This window comes from Cavia porcellus, unplaced genomic scaffold (assembly GCF_034190915.1).
Source record: "Cavia porcellus strain 051 isolate PalLab524CR breed Dunkin Hartley unplaced genomic scaffold, mCavPor4.1 scaffold_26, whole genome shotgun sequence".
Lineage (NCBI taxonomy): Eukaryota > Metazoa > Chordata > Mammalia > Rodentia > Caviidae > Cavia > Cavia porcellus.
Genome location: NW_026947509.1, coordinates 13,434,108 through 13,456,507, shown reverse-complemented (window position 1 = coordinate 13,456,507; position 22,400 = coordinate 13,434,108). Strand labels below are relative to the sequence as shown.

Here is a 22,400-nt window from a genome sequence, read left to right as displayed (position 1 = left end):
CCTTTCCCACCTGGGGCGCAGGAAAAGACCAACTCTCATTGTTTCTCCAGACCGAATGTGGACGCAGGCAGGTCTGAAACTGTGAATGGAGTCTGCTTTTCCAGCTGTCCATCGCCTGTCTCTGCTTCTTCTTTCCTTGCAACACGCAGACTCTGGGTGCCATAGCTGGGAACCCTTGGAGAAAGACTCCTTGCAGTTCTGAAAATGTGCCTTTCCCAACTCAGAGACCAGAGACCACCGTATATGGCAGGTGTCCTATCTGAGCTCAGCCACCAGTGTCCCAGGGGCTCAGCCACAGCCCAGGCTGCACCCCACTCTTGGCACAGGTGCCGGAGCCCAAGACCCAGCCCCAGCCCCAGCCCTTCCTGGAGGTCTCAGGCCATGTTCTCCCAGCAACTCTGGCTTTGGGAGAACTGGAAGGCTGCTTTCGGGGTCCACTCAGATTCATGACTGGAAGTTAGGATATTGATTTTGAGTTGCCTCCGACACAAGTGTGTAGACTTAGGTGTTTGGATAGAAAATATTGTTCCTGTGGCAAAATCTCTTGTGACCTTTGCAGATTCCCCGGTTGCATCACTGTCCTAACTGGGCAGCGTGTGAGAATATTTATTCAGCTTCTTGGCCCACTCTACAGGCAGTCCCCTGAGGCAGGCTTCAAAGCCACTGCACCCTGATGAGCAAGACAATGAGAATTAAACAACCTTCCGGCCCTCCCCCCTGAAAGGGTGAATTTTCTGTTCATTTTGTAGCTTTAAAATGTTAATTATGGACTTAGTTGAGCATGCTAATGTTCTCTCTGGTTGCCTATATGGATTTGAGAACCAAAATAGCTTCCTCCATACAAAGTACCTCGAGTGCGGTTTTAATAACCCAGTGTGAGGTCTATTGTTATTTGGGTAATACCCTCCTTTGAGCTCTTGAACTACCGATACACTCTCTACTCACCTGCTTTGTCTTTCTTTTTTTCTTTTTTGTCTTACAGAAATTTTTCGATCTGGAGAGAGAGAATGCTTGTGCAACAAAAGAACAAAGAAATCACACCCTTCCTAAATTAAACCGCAACAAGTACATGGTGACAGATGGAGCCGTTTACATCGGTAGGTGCTGGGGCTGCAGCTCCTGGGAGAGGGGACTACCACAAGTAGACCCCTGGGGAGCCCCGGCTGGTCACTGGGGGACTCAGTCAGGAAATAGAGGGTGCCCCACAGCTGAACCCGTCCCAGGTAGCCTGATTCACATCCTCAGGCTCTGCAGACAAGTTCTCAAGTCTCAGGCCTCATCTTACAGGTGAGGGGATCATCAGAGCGGGGGGGCGGGGGGGGGGGGCCTGGCACTTGGTGCATGCTCCTGCCACAGGGATACAGGCACTGGAATTGTCCAGTGCTGGAACTTGCCCGACCTGGACAATAATTTCATCTCCACCATCTCCTGGACATCTGACATTGGGCAACTGACTTGATCCCTCCAAATCTCAACTTTCTCATCTGTAAAATGGGGCTAATGACAGTTTCTTCTTCATTGGGTGAAGTTTAAATGAGTTAATAATTGCAAAGCACCTGGCACATAAGTAAAACCCAATTCATGATAGCTGCTATTTTTAAGATAATAATGTTCCAGATGCAGAAATCATTATATTGGTAGAATTTTTTCCTGAAGTATTAAGCGTATTCAAATATGTCGTGATATGTACAAGTTCAGGGTAACCCCTCAGCTAGAACCATCAACAGCTAGAGTTGAAATTACCTGAGAGCACCAAACCCAAGACCTAGCAGGGCAGTTATTACATGGTGCAGAAAAACTAGCAGTTCCAGAGGAGAAAAGTTTGGACTGGAAAAATAAGGGATGCATAGCGATGATATTTTTCTAAATTCAGTAGGTAAATAAAAAATACACCATCTTAGCTTCGAAAAGCACTTCATTTTGAGACTCTTTGCAACACTGCCAGTAGCAAGGGCAGCTCTTATTCATCTGCAGTTCAGAAATGAAGTCACCAGGCTGTGAGACAGAAAGGGACTTAGCCTGCAGGTGCAGAGGAGGAATGCGGGCTGGAGACCAAGCGGCACGGACCCTGCCTGTAGCATCCTGCGCGGAGGAGCCCTGACTCCTGGCTTCCGGCAGGAATGTCCTGCCCTTCTCCGTTCTCATGGTTCTGACTTTACTTTATTAAAACAGAGGGTCAGAATATTATGAAATGTATACCATTTTGGTTGTCCTCATATATAAGCATATTATTTTATTTTTCTTGTCCATCTTAGGGGCTCTGTATGTGATTGTGTGGACTTTATTGTATGTAACCACTGTTTTATGGATGATAAAATGAAATCAGTTTCTTTCTTTTTTTTTTTTTTTTTTTGTCCCGGGGAATGAACTCACAACCTTGCACTTGCCAGCCAGGCGCTTATGCCACTGAGCTAAACCCTCAGCCAGAAATCAGCTTCTTTTTAAGTGACCAAAAGTCTCAAAATTGCTTACTTAAAAAAAGAAAAAACACAGCTTTGGATTTATTTATTAGGAAACCCAAGGATGGATGAAGTTTCAGGCTTAGTAGATTTGGAAATTCCGATCTAGCTACTTTACTTGTGTTGCTTACATTTGGTACTAACTTGCACTGATAATCCCTATGCTCTTCAATGAATTAGATAAGTATTTTATAACCAGACAACCTGTAGGTGAGTTCCCACACTGACACTCACACACTGTGAGATGGTAGAAAGTCACATAATATCTGGTAAGCCTCTGTCTCTATAAGGTGGAGATGACATCCCTGATTTTTATTTTTATTCCTCTTCCCTATCTAGTGGATTTTTAAATGAGTTTGTTTTACCTACATCAAATTGCCAGAACATTAATTCCTTCGAGTGCCCCATAGTTCTAGTATAAAAATATTCAAAGAACATCAAGAGAGAAAATGTGTTGATGATTTAAATTATTATCAGCCTGTTCTGGAAATCTCCCAAGTCATCATGCAGATGCCTCACACCGGGGCCTTCCACCAAGTTGTAGCTCCATTACGTTGTCACAAGACTTCAGAAGAATCCTGGCTGTGTCACCTGTCTCATTGTGAATTCCCCGGGGTGTAGATGAGTCCGCAGACCTGTCTGGAAGGAGGGCCGGCAGGGGAAGGGTGAGCTCGTCATGGAAGGCACTCAGGAGGTTTCCGCAGCCTCGGTACTCTGGAGAGAGCTCCTGTGCACCCTGGATGTCCCTTCCTTCAGGGCGACACTGCAGGTCTGGCAACCAGGTCCTCAGAGTGCACTTTTGGAAGCAGAAATGGCAGTCTCAGAAAAAGATCAGTGAAACTGCATCCTATTTTTTAAAAATATTCATATATAGTGAAGCATACTTGGAAGGTTAGCCAAACCACCTGGGAGTAAAAGGTAGAAAAACACTATCACACACTGGTGTGGGAATTCTTCTGATGGCCTGTGAGCTCCCCACAGTGCTAATTCCTGAGAAGAAGCTGCTTAAAACATCAGAGGATCAGATAAGATGCTGGATTTGGCTCCATGTTTTGTATGAGAAGGAAAGGGCAGACTCACAGAACAAGGCTTCCAGAGTTTTCCACCTTCCCCTCCTTAGTTCCCTGCCCACGTCACTCCCAAAGCATACGCCCTTTCGAGAGCAGTGTACCAGCAAATGGAGCAGCAATCTCAGTGCGGCTGTGATGCCCCAGCCTGGGTGGCCACAACAGTGAGTGTCTTTAAAGGATCAGAGGTGGCCTGGCATAGAAGTGTGGGCTGTAGAGTTAGACTTGGCTTTAAACCTCAGCTCTGATACTGCGTGACACCTGCCTTGAACAAATCCCTTAACCTTTCGGTGCCTTGACTTCCTCACCAGCTCGATGGACTTAGTTGTGCACCTCACAGGACTGTAGTGAGACCTGAATGAGATAATGCCATGTGACTGTCTCCTGCTGTCCGTGGCATAGGTCAGAACTCCCAGGAGGGCCTTGCCTGGATTATAGCTGGGGGGATGGGATTTTGAGTGTCTCAGCTGAGTCTGTGGAAGTCATACGAGACCACCGGAGCCTTGCGCTTAGAAAATGAAAAGCACCACTCTCTTCCAGCGGGTTCCTGGGTAACTCTGTGGCCCCAATTCAGAGATCTGAGCCTGTATGTGCCTGCCACTGGGCGTCTGTGTGGAACTGTGCCCTCTGAGTGTGGCCAAACAACTAGGAGCAAAACTCAGGAGCCCCACGCTGGTAGAGGGGCTCTCCATGCAGTCTCAGACACAACATCATGTACCATCTGTAGGGCAACGTCCTCATTTAGGGCGGAAAACTCCTCGGAGAGTATGCCTCTCACAAAACCACAGACGGCAGCAGGTCGTGGGTTAGGGCTGACAGAGAGCAGATTCTTGACTGTGCTGATAATATTTGAGGGAGGGACTGGAGTTCGGAGGCTGTGAGGAATGAATTTAAGGAGTGAAATGGAGGACGAAGGAAATGCTTTCCAGGACTCCAGTGGGTGCCAGATGGAAGAGAGAGCTGACTGGGGGCTCCGGAGAGCCGAGCAGGGACTGAAGGAAGAAACCAGAAAGGGTCAGGCATGGCTCTGCCCGCACAAGTGCAGCTTCTCCCATCCATGGCTCCAGCGCATGGGTCAGGGATGCCCCAGAACGTGACCTTGGGAATTTATTCAGCAGATGCTTCGGTAGTGCCCTGACTGGCCACTGTGGGAATGAGCGTCCAGGTGGACACTTTAAAAGCCATCAGCTCTCTTCATGGAACAAGCTCTTAACCAAAGAGGAGAACAGAAGCAGGAGCTTAGATCAGATCTGGACTGGTGGGCATTTATCAACTGAGCTCAGGGAGGCTGGAGACCTAGGGCACCGTTCATTCACCAAAGACCCCGGGCAGATTTCTTTACCTGTCTGAGCCGCCCATGCCCATCGTGAAAGTAGAGGTAAATCACAGCACTCCTATGAAGCAATATGTATAAACACCGCAGGGCAGTCCCTCTCCCCTCACAGGCCCTCAGATCCTGACCTCAGGCTCAGCTTCTCCGATACCCTGACCATTTCTCTTCCAGGAGACGCCATCTTCTCTCAGGGGTGCAACTCCCTCTTGTTCTAGATAAATTTCAGTGCAGTTCCCGCTGCTCAGAGAGAAGCTCCTTTCCTGACATGCTGGGCACGGTAGAAGCCGCCTCTCTGCTGTGCTGCTGACATGGTGTGCACACTTCTCTTGTCCTGTTGCACACTCTGGCTATGATAATTACAGTGTTTCTCTCCTGGATTCCTCATAGGCAGTCTTATGAATATAAGACTAATTCTCAGTCTTATATTCATAGCTCCTAATAACCTAGTACCTGTAGACATTCAACACTCAATAAATATGCATTAAATGGAGGACAAAAATAGCGCATAGAAATAAGTAGTATCGTCCCCTCACGTGGAGAAAGCTTTGTGCTGCTGAAACTCTCTCCCAACTGGGTACCAGTTTGGGGTTGTCCAGGCTGTTGATCTGCCCACCTTGAAGGTGGGCTACCCAGGAATAGCACAGACATTCTAGGCTCTTCGGAGGCAGATGACAGCCTTACCACCAAGTCTGAGCTAAATTCTGTCCCTCAAAATGGGCAGGTTGAAGTCTTAAGTGCCAGTATATCAGAATACAACCTTATTTGGAAATGAATTCTTTACAGAGCTAATCAATTTAAAATGATATATGTAAGGTGGCTGCTAATCTAATATGACCAATGTCCTTCTAAAAGGGGAAATTTACAAGGCATGGTGGCGTGTGCCTGTAACCCCAGCACCTCAGGAGGCTGAGGCAGAGGATCAAAAGTTCAAAGGCAACCTGGACAGCTTAAATAAAATAAAATCAAATAAAAAGTGCTGGGGATAAAGCTCAATGGTAGGGCACTTGTGTAGCATGGGTGAAGTCCTAAGTTCATCTCTAGTACCAGACAGACAGACAGACAGACAGACAGACAGAGGTAACACCAATATGCATAGAGGAAAGACGGTATGCATAGAGGGATGTAAGGAAAACACACCATCTAAAGCCCAAGAAGAGCGGCTTGGGAGAGGTCCTCCTGTCAGCCTCATGAAGAGCTAGTCTTGCAGATGTGTTTGTTTTGTTTCTTGAGGTGTCAAACTCGGGACAGTTTGTGGCCTCTCTAACACCACGGGCACAGGCAGAGCTGGTGCTCATGGGGCCTGCCTGGACTCCTGGGCTGGCACCTTCCTGAGGTCCTTTTAGCCCGAGCAGGACACGTGTGCAGGCATGTGTGTGCGCATCTCTGTGTGCGTGTGTGTGCATGTGTACTCTTAGGAGCTGGGACGTGTCTGCTTCCCCGTTTCCTTTGATGGGAGGGCTTCTCGGCATTATGATATGTTTGTACATATGGATTTGATGTTGTCTCTTCAAGAAGGTAGTAATTGTTCACAAGATGTTTTAAGTGTATTCCTATATATTTTACATGTTGCCGTATTTAGTGTATCTTGTGAACATCAATAAGAAATAACATTTACAAAAAAAGAACAGCAGATTCCTTGTTTTGAGTTTCAACTTGAGCAAAGCTGAAGAAAATGCCAAAATAATATGCAAATATTAATATGCCATATGCAAGCCTTCTTGGAATTTTTTTTTTCCTTTTGAAGCTGTCAACACAACTCTGCCTCCTTGTCATTATTCCCGGGTGTTTGTGATTTTGTAAATAGAATCCACTTCGTATTTCATTATATCGGGAATATTCCCAGTGGATCCTAACTCCTCACCGTTATGTCTGTGTCTGTTGGCAGGGAATTTTGACTGGGTAGGGAATGATTTTACCCAGAATGCTGGCACGGGCCTCGTCATCAACCAGGCAGATGTGAGGAACAACAGAAGCATCATTAAGCAACTTAAAGACGTGTTTGAAAGGGACTGGTACTCACCTTATGCCAGAACCTTACAGCCCACCAAACAGCCGAACTGCTCCAGCCTGTTCCAACCCAGACGCCCCGCCAACAAAACTGCCTCTGAGCCCCAACGCGAGGAAATTAACTGACTGTCAGCACTTGCGTTCTCCTATTTATACACCAAGGACTTGAGGAGAGAAAAAAAAACAATTTAATATGTCTTTTTTAGGGGGAAAACAAAGCACACATTAAAAAAATTGAATGATATGTAATATCTCTAGCTGACGATATCTTAGCACCATGTACTCACAATTTAAGACTTTTATATTTGTTACTCTGACAGAGAATGCCGTTCTGGCTTAGAAGTTTGTTTTTATGTTTGCATACAAGATTTAAGACTTTGATTCCTGTTTCCTGGTCCTTTCTGGTTTTAGAGCCTTTTCTGCTGGCCGTTGGCCAGTTCTTAGGAAATTTAGCATGAGGTGAGCTTTTTTTATTTTGACACCATTCTGAGCACTGCTGATTAGGAGAAAAAGGTGAGGACTTCACTGTGGAGAAGAAGACACTGATAAATCCAAGAATTTGGCTTTGTAAACCATCTCTAAAACCTACCCAAGCTCCAACACATACACACCTCACATCTTATGTCAGCCTTCAACACTCTGGAAAAATACTTTTTGTGTGTTTTTGTTCAGCATCTTTTTAATATCCTCGGTTTCATTTTATCATTTCATCTTCTCACAAAACATTCTGATTACATAATGTCCCTATATTCAACCTCAACATTAGTTCCCAGTATGGTAGCATCTTTTAAAAATCAATGAATTCCTCAGAATGAATACAAAATAGAAATAGCCGTCTTTAATTTTCACCTCAACTACATTCTTCCCCCGTACCGAATCAGTTCTTTTAAAAAAAACACAGCTAGCAATAGGTACCTTTTCTCTCCAGCTCAGAAAGGTGATGTAGCCACCTGCTAATATCCAGAAAGCTATTCACTCTGCATTTTTGAGAACGATGTAGGTTCCCACACTTTTTTTGGTTTACAGTCTTATAAAGGAAAGGTCTTTATGCGTGAGTGGATTTAAATTTCTTTCGACTCATTATGCTGTTAAGAGTATGCCAGCAAACGTTTATAGAGCTATTTAATATACCTTCTGCTATTTAATATACCAAATGCTTTTCAGAGAAATGCAATTTAAATACTGTGCTTAACATATTTTACTAAGAAACAGAAATATTGGATTATTGTTCTATAATGTCATTGTGTGTCGTTTTATATCTATACAATATATAACCATGTATTAATGGAGACTCCTGCTACATAAGATCCCCAGGCAGGTGACCAGGACACCCACACCCCGTGTAGCTCCTGACCGCGGGGCTCAGAACAGAGCCTTCGGCTCCTTAGCCTGGGGTTTCTGTTGCTAATGTAAAAACAGAAATACTTACCTACCTCGCAAGAATGTTGTCATGGTAGGAGATATTTATAACTTGTTTTGCAATCAAAAGAACCTATATCAATGCTAAGCATTATAATGTTTAATCTTTTTCTTGAAATAATCTTTGTGGTATCCTGATAGAATCAAGACCAGGTCCTCCTCAAGAACCCAGAAAGGGAAAACAAGTCCACAGCTTCCTGTCACAAATGTGGATGGCCAGAATGCAGGGACACAAAGCCACTGGTGGAAACCTGGACTGGATGGAACGTGTTTGCTGGATCACTCGACATAAACGATATCAACACAAAATTAGACACTGTGCTAGGAGTCGTTCTTTAGGACCAGCATATCATGTGTTTTCAGAGCAAGGACCAGTGAGTGGTTTCAACCTTCGCTTTTCATTTCTGCAGGCTTACCTAATGGAATCACGCCGGGAGAACGGCTGCTGTTGGTCACCTTAGTTCACATTACTTCCTGTCTGGTTGTTTCCAATTACTGCTTCACTGACTCCTTAGCCAGTCAATCAAGAAAGCTGGAAGGAGGCTGTATGGTAAAGGGCAGTGTGTTTTTACGACTTTGGGGGGATCCTCAATGAAATCCTTCATCAGTCATGGCCAATATCTAAGTCTTTAAATATGCATCTCATGCATAGTACTTGTTCACGTAGGAAGTTCTTTTTGTCACCCAAGTAATGGTGGCTTTAATGATGTTTTTTGAAAGAAAGAATAGAGTGGGGACAAGCAGACCTCCCAAGTTCATCACCCTGGGACCAACAAAAAGGTTAGGGGTTTACAAAAAGAACATCTAAAGGGAAAGGAAATAGTTACTTCCTTAATGATCCCCAAGTTGTCTACTGAAATCAATATTCCACAGCCAAGGGACGAGGGCAGGCCTAGAGAAAAGGCCTACACTTAGATATCCATGTGGTAGGACAGCAGGATGTCATCTTTTAGGAAATGATACAGTCGCTGTTTTTTCCTGAGTCCCATTGAAACGATGCCCCAGGAACTATATCCTGGTTTTTCTCCCAGGCACCGGCAGCTTCAGGGCTCTACAGGACACAGCAGCACACCGCACCAGGGTAATCAGGGTGGTGGAGGCCATGCCAACCTCCTGTGGCAACCAGGAAGATGGGCCCTGAACACCAAACGTGACAACACTGAAATGAGGCTGTGTCTCCTAAGAGAACGTTCCATTCTGTTGCATTTTCTCTTTCATTTGGATGTCCTGTCTCCTTCTTTTCGAGGTGGCCTTTCTCTCTTTGTATCTGTGCTAAATAAATGATTAACTTCTATCCCTCCCACTCCCAAATGTCCCAGGAAATACTTCTCAAGAGAAAGAACAAAACAAAAACACTTTGAGAATATTGAGTAGATGGCTATGCCAGGGATTATAAGGAGGATGGTTATTACTAACCTTTTTTTTTCTCCATAAACATTTCAGAAATCATTTCCCCAGGGGGAGGAAAAAGAAAACCAAATGCAGTTTGAGACCAAATCATATTGTGGATTCCTCTGTCACTAACACTAACTTAGTGCCTTATTTATTCTGAAGTATTGGTTTTAAACAGTGGTCCCCTATAAGACGACACTTCTTACTCCGGAGTCTCTTATGACCTTCTGCTGGGCCGGCATGTTGGAAAATTATACACATGTTTCCTTCCCTTCCCAAAGAGTCTATCACCCAAAATCAATCCCTGAAACACATTGCCAAATATCAGTACTGCTGGCCTCTGCGGCATCGTCGCTGACCCTTGGGGTACCACGGAATTGGATCACAGGTGATCAGACCACGGGACAGGAAGCAGACTCTCCTGAGATTGTATTTGTGCTCTGTAAACACCATGTGTTGGGTACCTGGAAGTGGCGGGGGGAGGCGCACTGAACCTGACCCTGCAGTCTCGAAGGAGCCTTGTAAAGAGGAACTTCATGGACTGCCAGCGCCCTGCGGGACGTATGTAAATTGAACGCTAGTGTCCTTAAAAGCTCAGAGTAGGCTCAGTTTAGGAAATAAAAGGTCTGTGGAAGGAAAACCTTTGCATTTGGCTGGCTCTGAGCACCATATGTCCTGGAATCTGTGTCATAGTTTGTCTCGTGTCTGATTTGGCTCTGAATGAGATGAGTCGGATCACATTTTTGGCAGATTTTACCCTTTTAAAAACACGTTTCATTAATGCAGGTACTGGTTTGTTAAAAATGCCTTGGTGACCCCAGGACTGACAGAAGCGCAGTTCCCACCAGCGCGTGGCTTTTCTCAAGTGACCTCAATTCCTTCTAAGATTGCTGTTTGTGGGCAGGAACTTTTTTTGAGCTAAATTCCAAGGGGAAATTAAAAGAGTGTAAGAATTTCTTGAAAGAATCAGATCCAGGATCTGTCTCAGGAATTCTGTCCTAGATTCTGCTCCCTCATACATATGATCATTTGGTTTTTTTGTTTGTGTGTGTGTTTGTTTTTTCTTTTTATCGGTACCGGGGATCGAACTCATGACCGCCTGCTTGCAAGGCAGGTGCTTATGCCGCTGAGCTAAATCCCCAGCTAATACGTATGATCATTTGTATGTTTTTCTCCATCTAAAATTCACTTTATTATTTTTAACATTTAAGGAATGTAAACAGCTGCCTTACCTGCAATAGAATGATCAGCTCCTATAGTGAGAGATACTTAGCTATTGGATATTCAAATTCAGTCCCTATGAAGCATCCCGTCTATTGTGGGTATCAGTTCTTTTTTTCCCTGTACTTATCCTCAATATACTGGTGCAATTTATTGTCAACCTTTTAAAGGAAAAACTAATATAAGTCTCCTTTGGCCTAAGATAGATTGGATAAATTAATCCACATTCTAATACTTTCCTAGTTGCTGTAAAAAAACTTCTTCCTTTTCCTTTTATATGTTGATAACCAAATAACTGCTTATCATTTTTAACCTTATTGGCTTAAACGAATGTGGGTTTTTTGCTAGCTGTCAGGTCAACTCCACTTAGGCTAACCTTTCCATTTGAGAGAATTCCTGTCTTTGGCTGAATTATGAAAATATTGCTCTGTATGTGACTGGATAGGGTTCCCTTAGAAGGGTCCCTTAAAACTGTAAAAACTTACTTTTCTTATTTTTGACCCAATACCAGTCTTATACTTACAGATAAAAGACCACGGGTTACCTAGACTTCTTTTGGCAACCTATCAGAAAAGAAATGTAGAATTTAACAGGCCATTCTGTATTTTCTTTTGCTATGTTTAACTACTAAACTTTTAATTCTGTTCCAAAGGATCTCTTGGAATTTTTAATGTACCTGTATATAAATAGGATATACGTGTACCTGGACACATCTCTATTATTAACATTCTGATCCCTAGATAATTTGGTATGATATAGGGTTCAATTTGTAGGGGGAATCATTAAAACAATCAAATCTTCCCTACAACCAACATGCTCAGTTATTTTCAGACATAAATATATATGACTTTTTCATACTGCAAAATAAAGCATTTTTCTGCTCAGCTCTATCTCAGAAACAAACTTGCTCTCCTGATAATATAAATGACAAAGTAAAGGCAGCTGGCCCAACAGGCTATGGGACAACTGTCTTCTATATCCACCCAACAAGCACTGTGTAAAACTACCCTGTCCCTCTATAAAGTTGTACCTACTACTGATGATTTGGGATACATAAGTGATTTCTTAGTGAAGAAACAGTTATGGATCCTATGAGCTTCACTGTGGTCCCTGGACAAAAAAAGTTTCTGTGGGTGCCAGGTCAGTTCCCTCCCATACTCATCTGCTGCTGTCTCTTCCCTAGGGCTCAATCCATAATCAAAGACACTTGTGTCTCCTCAGCAAACCCATCTGGTTGTTATGTTTTTACAGTGCTTGGTATTGGACCCAAAACTCCCTAGGCAAGTGCGCCACCATGGAACTGCACCTGCAGGCCTCAACAAACCCATTCTGAAGCTGATATTTAGAGCTTACCTTGAAAAACATCTAAGCCAACTCCTCCCAAGGTAGACATTCCCCTCCCACGCAACCCCTTCTGAGAGTGTAGCATGATGCCTTTCAAGGGCCCACACAGGATGATGTTCGATTGATTTGCTATCATTTGGATTTAAGGGAAAGATTGATGATCTCTGAAAGAATACGCATGGTGTATGCAGAACTGATACCCTTTTTTTTTATAAAGAAGAGAAACCCACAGAGGTGCACTTCTTTTAAAGCTGTCACTTGAGAGTTCAGCAAAGGTTTAATAAAGTGAACTTTCTGAATCTGAAATAATAATTTCATTTGATTGGAAGTTTCTGGATCTTAGCATTTCACATTTTTATCTGGGCTAATAATAACTTTATGAGATAATCATGTACAAGGAGCCCCCAACTGAATCACAGCAAAGGTGAAAATTATTTGTGATTTATTTTTTCTTCATATGACAGACTAATTACTTTGTAAAGTGGACATCTAGCCTTCAAACTCATTACCGTAGGCCTCAGACACTTTGAGAAGTTGATTCCCTTATACACTCTCCCTTCTTCCATGGGTTGAAAGGTCTGAGGGATAGTTAAATTCTGAGCTCCTTGTAAGACACAAGTGCAAACAAACACAGTGTCTGGCTTACAGTGGTCTCATAAAGCTATGCAGCTGATCTTGGGAATGTGACCTCTTTTTTCCAGGACTCCAAATATTGAAATTATATGTTGACTTTCTGACTGAAATGAAGGATGAAGGTTTTTAAAGACAACCTAGAAAGTATGATACAACAACAGTCATATGGATCAGAGATTCTTCTATAATTTCACTTACTTTTACTTAAAGGTAAAAGACTATCTTCCTCTTTAGGAGGTGTGTTTATGATAGGTAACATCCAAAAGCTTAATAAAAGAAAGACAACACCATAGTTTCAGAAAGTACTGCTAGAACACATTGAAAGTCCTGTGTGCCAAAGCGGCCTTAAAAAACAAAATTAGTTTTGTCCCCAGCAATAAAACTATGTTCCTATCCACATTTCATAGGTGGACCTAAGATTTCCCTAATGTCCAAGAGAGATTATGCTCACACCTCCTGTACAGGGAGGTCATGTTTCTTGGCATGTGAGCTCTCCACACTGGTCACAACTGATCATATCAAGGCTCAAGACCTGAGGCAAAGTGACTCCTTTTCAAGCCTAGGGAGGAAAGTGAACCCAGCAATACTTAGCCCAATCCATTTCAGTCTGAATATGAGAAACAGAAAATAATTGAGTAGCAGCAAGAGCACCAGGATAGACACAGTTACATATCGGTGCCAGCGTGGAACAGGAACAGCAATTACTTTTGCCACCAAGTCTAGAGGTCCTTTTGAGTCACCATTTCTGCTTGTAGATTACTGGAGAAACTACTGAACAATGAGTCTGAGCTTTGTAGGTACAGGGTTGCTTTCCTATCTTCCTTCCTTTCTTATGTATTGACATAAATAAACTCACATGAACTGAGATAGTCTGATTTGTGTCTGTTTTTTACCATCTAGAGGTGCCTATCCTAACAATTTAAACCCAATGAAGTGAAAGTTGTCCTCACTTTTAAGAAGCCTGGAAGGAAAACAAACACGGTAGTACACCCTGTGTTATAGTTGTACCTAGATGGTTCCCCAAACCCTCATGTTCTCAGAGGTAGGGCTTTTGCAAGATGATCAGATCACGGAGTGCTCAACTCAGCAGTGGTCTGTTCACTAATGAGTCCAGCAGCTGTTAGAAGGTGGGGCCCTGGCTAGAGTTGAGTCACTAGGACCATGAGCTGGAGGGGTTTCCCTCCCTCCCTGGCTGCTCCCTTCTCTGCTTCCTGGCCACCATGACTTGAGCAATTTCCTCACCAGACTCTTCCACCCTGTCCTTCCTGCACTGGAGCCACAAAACCACAGGCTGAAACCTCTGAAAACCATGAGCTCACATGAACCTCTCATCCTGTAAGTTGTGGGTGGGTACTGGAAATTGTGTCTCAGTGGTGAGGAAAGGGACTAAGGTACCCTGTCTTGGTTAGAGAGACTCACATCTAGGCATGAGTGTCTCCATGGTGAGCCTCATAGATCCACTGTATCCATGTTAAATATCAAAGCCACAGTAACCCACTATCCTGGACTCATAAAGATGAATCAGAAGCACTGAGCAGAGAAACGAAGTCTGTACATATGCACACATACACACATGCACATGCCTGTTCAGGAGATAACTACATGATAAACACAGAAATGGTTTGAGTTTGTAGAGAAACTAGAAGTCTTGAAGCCCAGACCCATTATTTTTCTACACAAAGAAAATGAAGCAAGGAGCACACCCTGAGTTAATAAAGGCAGCTGTGTTACATATTTAGATAACATTTTAAATACATATTCTAATGATTGACTTGATAAATGTAAAAGTTGCTAAAATATGCTGAATATCTGCTGCAAACAAGTAGTTGAAAGGGGTTTGTGAAGACAAATGAGACCGCTTCTAAGGGGCCTGACAGGGACATGGTCTCTGAGATGCTACAGGAGTAGGGAAAGTGTAAGAGGGGTCAAGACACATTTAGCTTGGTCTTGCCACTGACTCGATTTATATAGAGGTTAGTAATATATTAAAATAATTTATCATTGTGTATTTTATTTAATATATAGCCCATCATAGACAGTCATTCAAAAAGGAAAGGAATTCCATTACCATGTCATTTGTGAGTTAAAAGCAAATGCCAAGCAGGACGTGGCGGTGTACACTTGTGATCCCGATGCTGGGGAAGCTGAGGCAGGAGGATTGCTGCAAGTTCAAGCTGCAACTCAGCTACATAGTGAGTTCAAGGCCCGCCTGGAACACAAAGCAAGACCTTGACTCACAAAAAAAAAAAAAAAAAAAAAAAAAAAGACAGATATTTAAGAAGTCTAAGGTCTGCTGACAATAAAATATGGCTGAATTGTGACTGCATGCACATAATTATAGTAGCCTAATTCTGCTATGACATTGTTTGATGTCAGTCTGTCAGTTTGTGTCTGTCAGCTTGGTTAAGCTACTGTCCTGTTGGTCAATAATACACTAACTTGGGTGTTGCTGTGAAAACATTTTGTGGATGGCTTGCATGCTTATCATCATTGTTTTAAGTAAGGTGCATTATCCTTACTAACCTGGGTGGGCCTGAACTAATCAATTGAAAGTATTTAAGGACAGAACTTCCAAAAGGGGCTCCCTGGAGAAGCTGTCCCTGTGACTGAACATCAGCTTCTGCCTGAGGGTCCCAGCCAGCTCATCCTGACGGATTGCACAGTTGCCTAGCAGCTCCCATAGTCGGGTATGCTGTGGTGGATTAACTACTGGTCAGCTTGGTGAGGACACCCAGATGAACTGGGTCAGCACGGTTCTGAGCGTGGAAGACCCACCTGAGAATTATTGCCAGTGGCATAAAAGGACACCAGGAGAAAAAGGTCGCATGCTGTTGATTTTTCTGGAGACACTGGCAGGGCTACTTTTCCAGATATGAACTCAGCTGCTCTTGGAGGAGGAGCTTGGGACGTTTCTGAGGATGGCTGGGTTCTCTTCAGGGAGGAGCTCTGGTACTTGCCTGAAGGTCACTTCCTGGTTTGAGTGCAGACCGCTCAGCCTGCTGGCACATGGCACATTCACCCAGCCTGCACAGACTTTCTAGCTTCCTCCCCAGACTTCCTAGTGCAGATCCTTAATATGGGGCTTGCAGGAGACATTGCCTTGGGCTCTAGTCCTTTGACAGGATTCATGCAGGAAGCCAGACTCTCAACTAGATTCTTTGGGTCTCTAGCACTCTGACACATCTGCATTCTTTGGCATTTGACCTTTTGGGTGAATACTGTAAGATCTCCTATAAATTTATGTGTCCTGTATTAAGTCTATTCCCTTGCAAGCCACTGGCAATGATGTATGCCTGTTCCTTTCAACTAACCGGTCTCTGTAGACACAGGTGTGTATGTGTGCTTTCTGGTTCCGTTTCTATGATGGAGTCCACATGTAAGCAGCAATAATAAGCACTCCCCAAATCATAGTGGCTCAAAGCCACAAAAGTTTATTTGCTCACACAACATATTCATCATGGGCCAGCAGGATGCTCTGCTTGTCACGGTCATTCAGAGACTCACAGTGACAGAGCAAATGTCACTGTTACCACGCCAGAGGGAAAGGAGTTTGCTGAAGGGTCTTATTTCACCCATTAAATTCTCAAACTAGGAAGTAACCCATGTTACTTTTGCTCATACTACATGACCAGAACTAGCCTAGCCTTGTGCAGCCTACCAGCATTTCTGGAATGATGGAGAATCCAAAATATCTACTAGATGGTACTAATGATTTGACACACTTAAATACAATAACACAAACTTAATAATGAATTCTCATTTAGAGTGACAACAAACTCATAAGGACAAGGAATGTTTAAGAATGATGAATATAAAATTTGATAAATAATATAAAAATTCTTCAGAATGACTTTCAAAAAAAGAAGGGTAAATACAACTGAAACACCTGGCCACGGTGCTGTGCACTGTTATCCCTGCTACTTGGGAGGCAAGCAAGCTCACGGGTCCAAAGTGTGAGGTTTGCCAGGGACACATCTCAGTGACACAGCACCTGCCTGGCAAGCTCGAGCCCTGAATTCAATTCCCAGTATCAAAAGAAACAAAAAGAAAGGGAAGAAAGAAAGAAAGAAAGAAAGAAAGAAAGAAAGAAAGAAAGAAAGAAAGAAAGAAATTTCGAGCCTAGCCTAGGATATATAGCAAGACTTTTATCTCAAAAACAAAACAAACTGAAATAGGTCATCTGAAACTTTGATAACAGAATCATTTTTAAAAAGAGAGAGAGAAGGCAAAATTAATCATGAATCTAAGGGTTTTAATTAGCTTTTCAAAATGTCCTGAATTCTACGTATCTATTAGGTAGACTTCAGTGCCAATAAATATCTAACATAGCACAAAAGAAGGCCGTGAGTAGAAAGAAAAGAGTATTTTCAACTGGGCTTCATGAGGGAATTGAAAGTCTTCCCAGGGGCTGGAGATTTAGCTCATGGGCATAAGCGCCTGCCTTGCAAACACCTGGTCGTAAGTCTGATCCCTAGTATGTGGGAGTGGGGAGTCTTCCTACACAAAGAGGCTTGGTTTCTCTTTGACTTTCATGAATCATCTTTTAACATGTAATATTTCCATTAAATGCATATGTTTATTGCTCACTAATTTTTATCTTATTATCTTCATCAAAGAAAGCCTCCTATTCATTTAATTACTACCGTTTTCCCCTCCCCCTTAAGTAAATATTTCCCTTTTGTATAATGCAAATTTTTATTAAAATTATAGCCCAAGAGGCTGAAGAATCTTTTAATAAGATGTCATTTATTTTCATTTTCATACAGGGATAAGGAACACAACATAAATTGTGTTTTACGTGCAAAATAACACAGGGGAATACCATTCAGTATAACTCGCACTTATTAAGCATCCATTCTACAATCCTGGAGCTGCTGCTACAGAAAGGAGCAGTGAATGAGACTCTGTCCCTGTCCTCAAGGGAGCTTATGACCCGGCTCAGAAAAAAGATGAAATGCACATCCAGCTAGAATAAGGAATAATTTTTGACTATTTGCTTATTGCTGTGTATTAACCAATTTTATCAGAGGAAGTGCAGTTTAAAACAATCCAGTTCAGATAAATGTTTCTCCAAGACTTCAGTAGAGAAACAGCTGGCGAAACGAAGTAAGCGCAAGCCAAGAGGCCCACTTCCTGGGTGGACACAGCCTCAGACATAAGTTCGGCTGGGCTGTTCTTGCCCAGTCCTCTGACCTTCCTCTACTGTCTCAAACACTGACACATTGAAGACTGTCTCAAAACAAAAATAAAACAATTAAATTATATATATATAATATCTGGACAGCTCCTTTTAACTCCTTTGATAGTCAACAATAAAAAAAGTTCTAAATTTTTTTTAAAAATCAGCAAAATAGACAGTGGGTCTGCAATATCATTTCTACTGAAGGGGGTGTCCTTCGTCCTGCCTGACACAAAATAGTTCATCTGTGAGGTCAGACATTGGCACTCACGTGGACTTGCTTACACTTAAAACATTTTTAAAACCGAACTTACAAAGTGTTCCACGATTCCTTCAGGTAAACCTTGAAAATCAGTGCCTGGTGCCCAGGACTTTTACAGGAAAACAGCTGTTGTGGTTTACATCTAAAAGTCCCTCCAAGAGCTCATGCACTCCTAAACCCAGGTTCCTGGCTTTTGGAAGGCGACTGCGGAGCTTATAGCTGATTGGTCTAACGACCCCTGGGGCGTGGCCTCAGGGCTCCTCTCCCTCCCCACCCCTCTCCTCACTTGCTGAGTCCTTGTGGCCTTCCTGTGAGCCGCATTCCTGCTCTCCTCCTTCGTGCTGCTGTGCCTGGCCATCCTGCCTTGGAGGCAGCAGTGCACTGAAATGTGAGCCAAAATAAACCCCTCCTTTAAACTGTGGGTGTTGGGGGTTGAGTCCCAGCAGTGAAGAAAGTAACCAAGACAGCAGTTTTCTGGGTAAACTACAGCTTCAGATCCAGTGTCTACATGTAGAGGGGGTTGGAAGCGTAGCTCAGTGGTGGAGCGTGTGCTTAGTACGTACTGTCCTGGGTTTGATCCCAGCACCTCACCCCAGAAAATCCGCTCACAACTGATCTCTCTTCCCTTCCCGGACGTCCTGAGTAAAGGGTAGGTATTAGCTGGAACTCTGACAGCGTCCTCGGTGAGACATACTAAACAGGAGGTCTGCACTGCTCTGGTCTGGTCCAGCCCAGTTTTTCAGGCCTGGGGATGGGATGAATCCAGGGCATTGCACATGCTGGGTACGCAAGCACCCATCTCGGAGCTGCCCCTGGCCCAGCAGGTGTTGAGTGGGTGTATGAATGAATGAAGTAGCTTTATTAACGTTTTGTTCTCAGGGCCATTCTATGACACGAAAATGAAAGGCATGCCTTTATGGGTGTATTGTTCATAAACCTGCCTAGTAAGTCATCCTGTGGTTTCAACAGTTTAACCCAGTTAAGTGCACCTAGGAGAGACAATTGTCGAATTCTCTATATTCCCCATCAGCTAAGATTTGAAGTTTTTTTCCCTGGGGAAGAGTCATGGCAATGTGACCTTTTGCATAATAAAAATGTTTCAAGTTTAAACATCTGCTGGTTTTTTTTTTTTTTTTTTGCCTTCACTTTATCTACTTGCCTTTATGAGCAGTCCCAGCACCTTGTCCTCTTCCCTGACCTCCTTCCCTGATAGTTGTTCAAGCTAAGTCTTGTGCTCTCTCTCCGTGTTCCTCAGGTCCACCAATCACTGCCTTTACTTGATGGCTCCCCACAACATAACTGGTGTGTCCCAGCAGACAGCATCTTTGGGACTGGCATTGTCCTATCCCTCATTGCCCTGTGCTTGATAAATATTTTTAGATTATAGTAATACATAAATGTGCTTGTTCCAGTGAAAGAGACCCTGAAACTATGGTATCAGAAAAATACAGTGCTTGAATATTGGTCCTGCCACTGAGTAGCACTGCGATCTTGAGCCTAGTAATGAATCTCTCTGAAGCTCTCCTCACCCAAACAAAAGCATTGTGAGAGATTCACTTAAGTTAATTGTGTCGAGCTTCAGTCTCTGAACCTGAACATTCTCAGCATCACTTATATGGTAAAAACAATGGCTTTCTGAGACCATACACTAGTCAACCAGGGTGGTTAGACTTAGATTTCTTCCACTATCATTCACAACAATCTCTTGGGAGTCTTGTACCCTAACCCTACGATCAGGTTTACTGGATTCTTTTTCAACAGGTAATTTCCAAGTAATTTCTAGTCACCTTCTAATTTATGTAGTCAAACTGTGTCTCTCTCCTCAGATACCAATTTGATCTTGAATGTCCTTTCCACAAACATGTGTTGTCAGTCTTAGCTCCTGCAGCTAAGGTACTCTTCAGAGCCACATCACTGACAGAACCCCTAGGCTGTCTGCCACCTCCAGTCTTCAGCCAAATTTCTGGAAATGCAGGTGCACCCGAATGGGTCCTGTCTTCCTCTCAGGAAGGTGATGGTGGCTGTCAGAGTGTATTTGATTGACTTTGGGAGCTGCCGAAGGCATTGATGGAGCACAAATCTGTGTGTGTCTGGGAAGGTCACAAAGGCCTCGACCTGGGCTTTAAGTCGTGGGTGTTGGGTATTGTGTCCCTTTGATGGGAACCCTGACTAGTACAGTGACAGTCATTCCAGGGTATCCGTGCAGTCTCATTTCCCATTCTTGCTTTCCCTTCTTTACCCCACCCCCTTCCTTTTTCTGTCCTGTGGTGGTGGAGTGCGTCGGGAACAGGAGTCAAGAGAGAAGAGGATGACACCTTTCAAGCCCCTTCACCTCTCATTGCCCTATTTCTTCTTCATTCTGCCCAACTCCAGTAAGAAAACCAAGAAAGTATTCAAGAAAACCAACAATTCTAATATTCATGTGCTATTTAAATTGGACCCAGGAATTCTACTAGTGCTTATAAGCGTGTTAAGTTTAGAAAGTTGTTGCTTTGGAGTGTGGACCTAAGGCAGGCCTTTCAGAAAGAAATTGTTTCTTCCATCCTGTTATCTCTCAGGACACCAGGCTGCAACCCCTAGGCAGGCGCTGAGCACAATCACTGGATGTGCACTGAAGGACACTTGCACACCTAAGCCTCTTCTATGTGCATTCAGACTTAAAGGTGTAGAGTACACTTTTCCCAAGTGAAGGGCATCAATTGGGAAATTACAGGTGGACACTGTGAGGATACAATAGATTGCAAATGGCTTCATAATATCTGATGTCTGAAAATAAATCATGGGCCAAGCATATGCTTTCCATTGCTATATGAACTATTCCATGGGGACAAACCTTTACACAAATGCTGAAGTAATATGCATGGTTAAAAATGATTTTGAAGTACTGTAATATTTGTTCGCTTTACTCTTTTAGTGCTACATGTCTGCAGTATGACAGACCACAATGGTATTTTTGTGTCCACCCAAGAACTGGGCCAGTATCCTCACACTTTATTTTAATAAGCTACTATATAATAGTTGCTAAAATCTATTACTGGATGTGTTCTGATGAAAAAAATTTTTAGAACTGTGTTTCAAGAAATTTCTATTTGCTTCTCTGAGAGAGAATGGAAGATTTTCTTGTAACAGCAATGCTTCTATAATAAAAGTATTGGACATACAGTTCTTCTCATGGAATGAAGCCACTTGAGAACAACTTTCCTGAAAGATACATACATAACCCAAGAGCCTATAATCAGAAAATATGAAATATTCTTCGTAGCTTTGACATAGGATAAATTTATTTCTTGACCAATAATAACCCAGTACAAGTGTTTCTCTTATGTTTCTTTAACCTTCTTCTGAGTCCTTAAACTTCTGTCCATTCTAAAAGTACACAGAGAAAAAGACAGGAGACAGACCTGGACTTGACATGGATCTAAGAAATGCAGTCTCTCTTAATTTAAAAGTCAAATCTCAATGTATGCCTAAGAGGAAAAGGAAAAGTGTTTTGGGGACACATAGCAGGCTGTATTTCAGTGAGTGATAGGGCTAAATACACATAAATAATTCAGAAGGAATGAACTAGATTAGAATGTGGCCTTAATCCACCTAGGCTAGCATAACAAACGGACTGTTTGCAAAACAGCAGATTTTAGGTCTCAGAGTTCTGAAACCAGGTAAGTGCCAGATCACGACATTGGAAGACCTGGTGTCTGTGAAAGCCTGATTGCAGTCCAGGGACATTTGCCTTCTTATTGTGTCCTTATGTGATAGAAAGGGAAAGGGGACTACTGTGACCTCTCTTATAAGAGCAGGATATAGCTATAGCTTGGCTCTTGAACGTCTCTTAGAGGCCACGGTGTTAAAGATTTGGTCCCCAGGGAAGAACTGTTTGAAAGGGACCAAACCTTTAAGGGGTGAGGCCTGGTAAAGGTATTTAGGTCATGAACCCAAGCCCTTAAAGATCTTGGAACCCCAGTCTTCCCTTTCTTTCTCTTTTGCCCCCATCCCAAGGTGATCATTTCTGCTTTTCCATATGCTCCTTGCCATTGTCACGAGGCCTCTTCAGAGGCCTAAAAGCAATTATCTACCTAGCCCTGGA

At 43.2% G+C, this 22,400-nt stretch overlaps 1 protein-coding gene across 4 annotated transcripts in view; it reads left to right on the top strand.

Annotated features, from left to right (window-relative positions):
- Positions 1–13,740, top strand: part of Pld5 (phospholipase D family member 5) — a 329,011-nt gene extending 315,271 nt beyond the window's left edge. For all 4 annotated transcript variants that reach the window (XM_013157760.3, XM_063236753.1, XM_013157761.3 and 1 more), the window contains 2 exons: positions 983–1,097; positions 6,745–13,740. In XM_013157760.3, the coding sequence (XP_013013214.2) occupies positions 983–1,097; positions 6,745–6,992 (363 nt within the window). In that variant the 3' untranslated portion in view covers positions 6,993–13,740. The remainder of the gene's footprint in view (positions 1–982; positions 1,098–6,744) is intronic.
- The last annotated feature ends 8,660 nt before the right edge of the window (positions 13,741–22,400 follow it).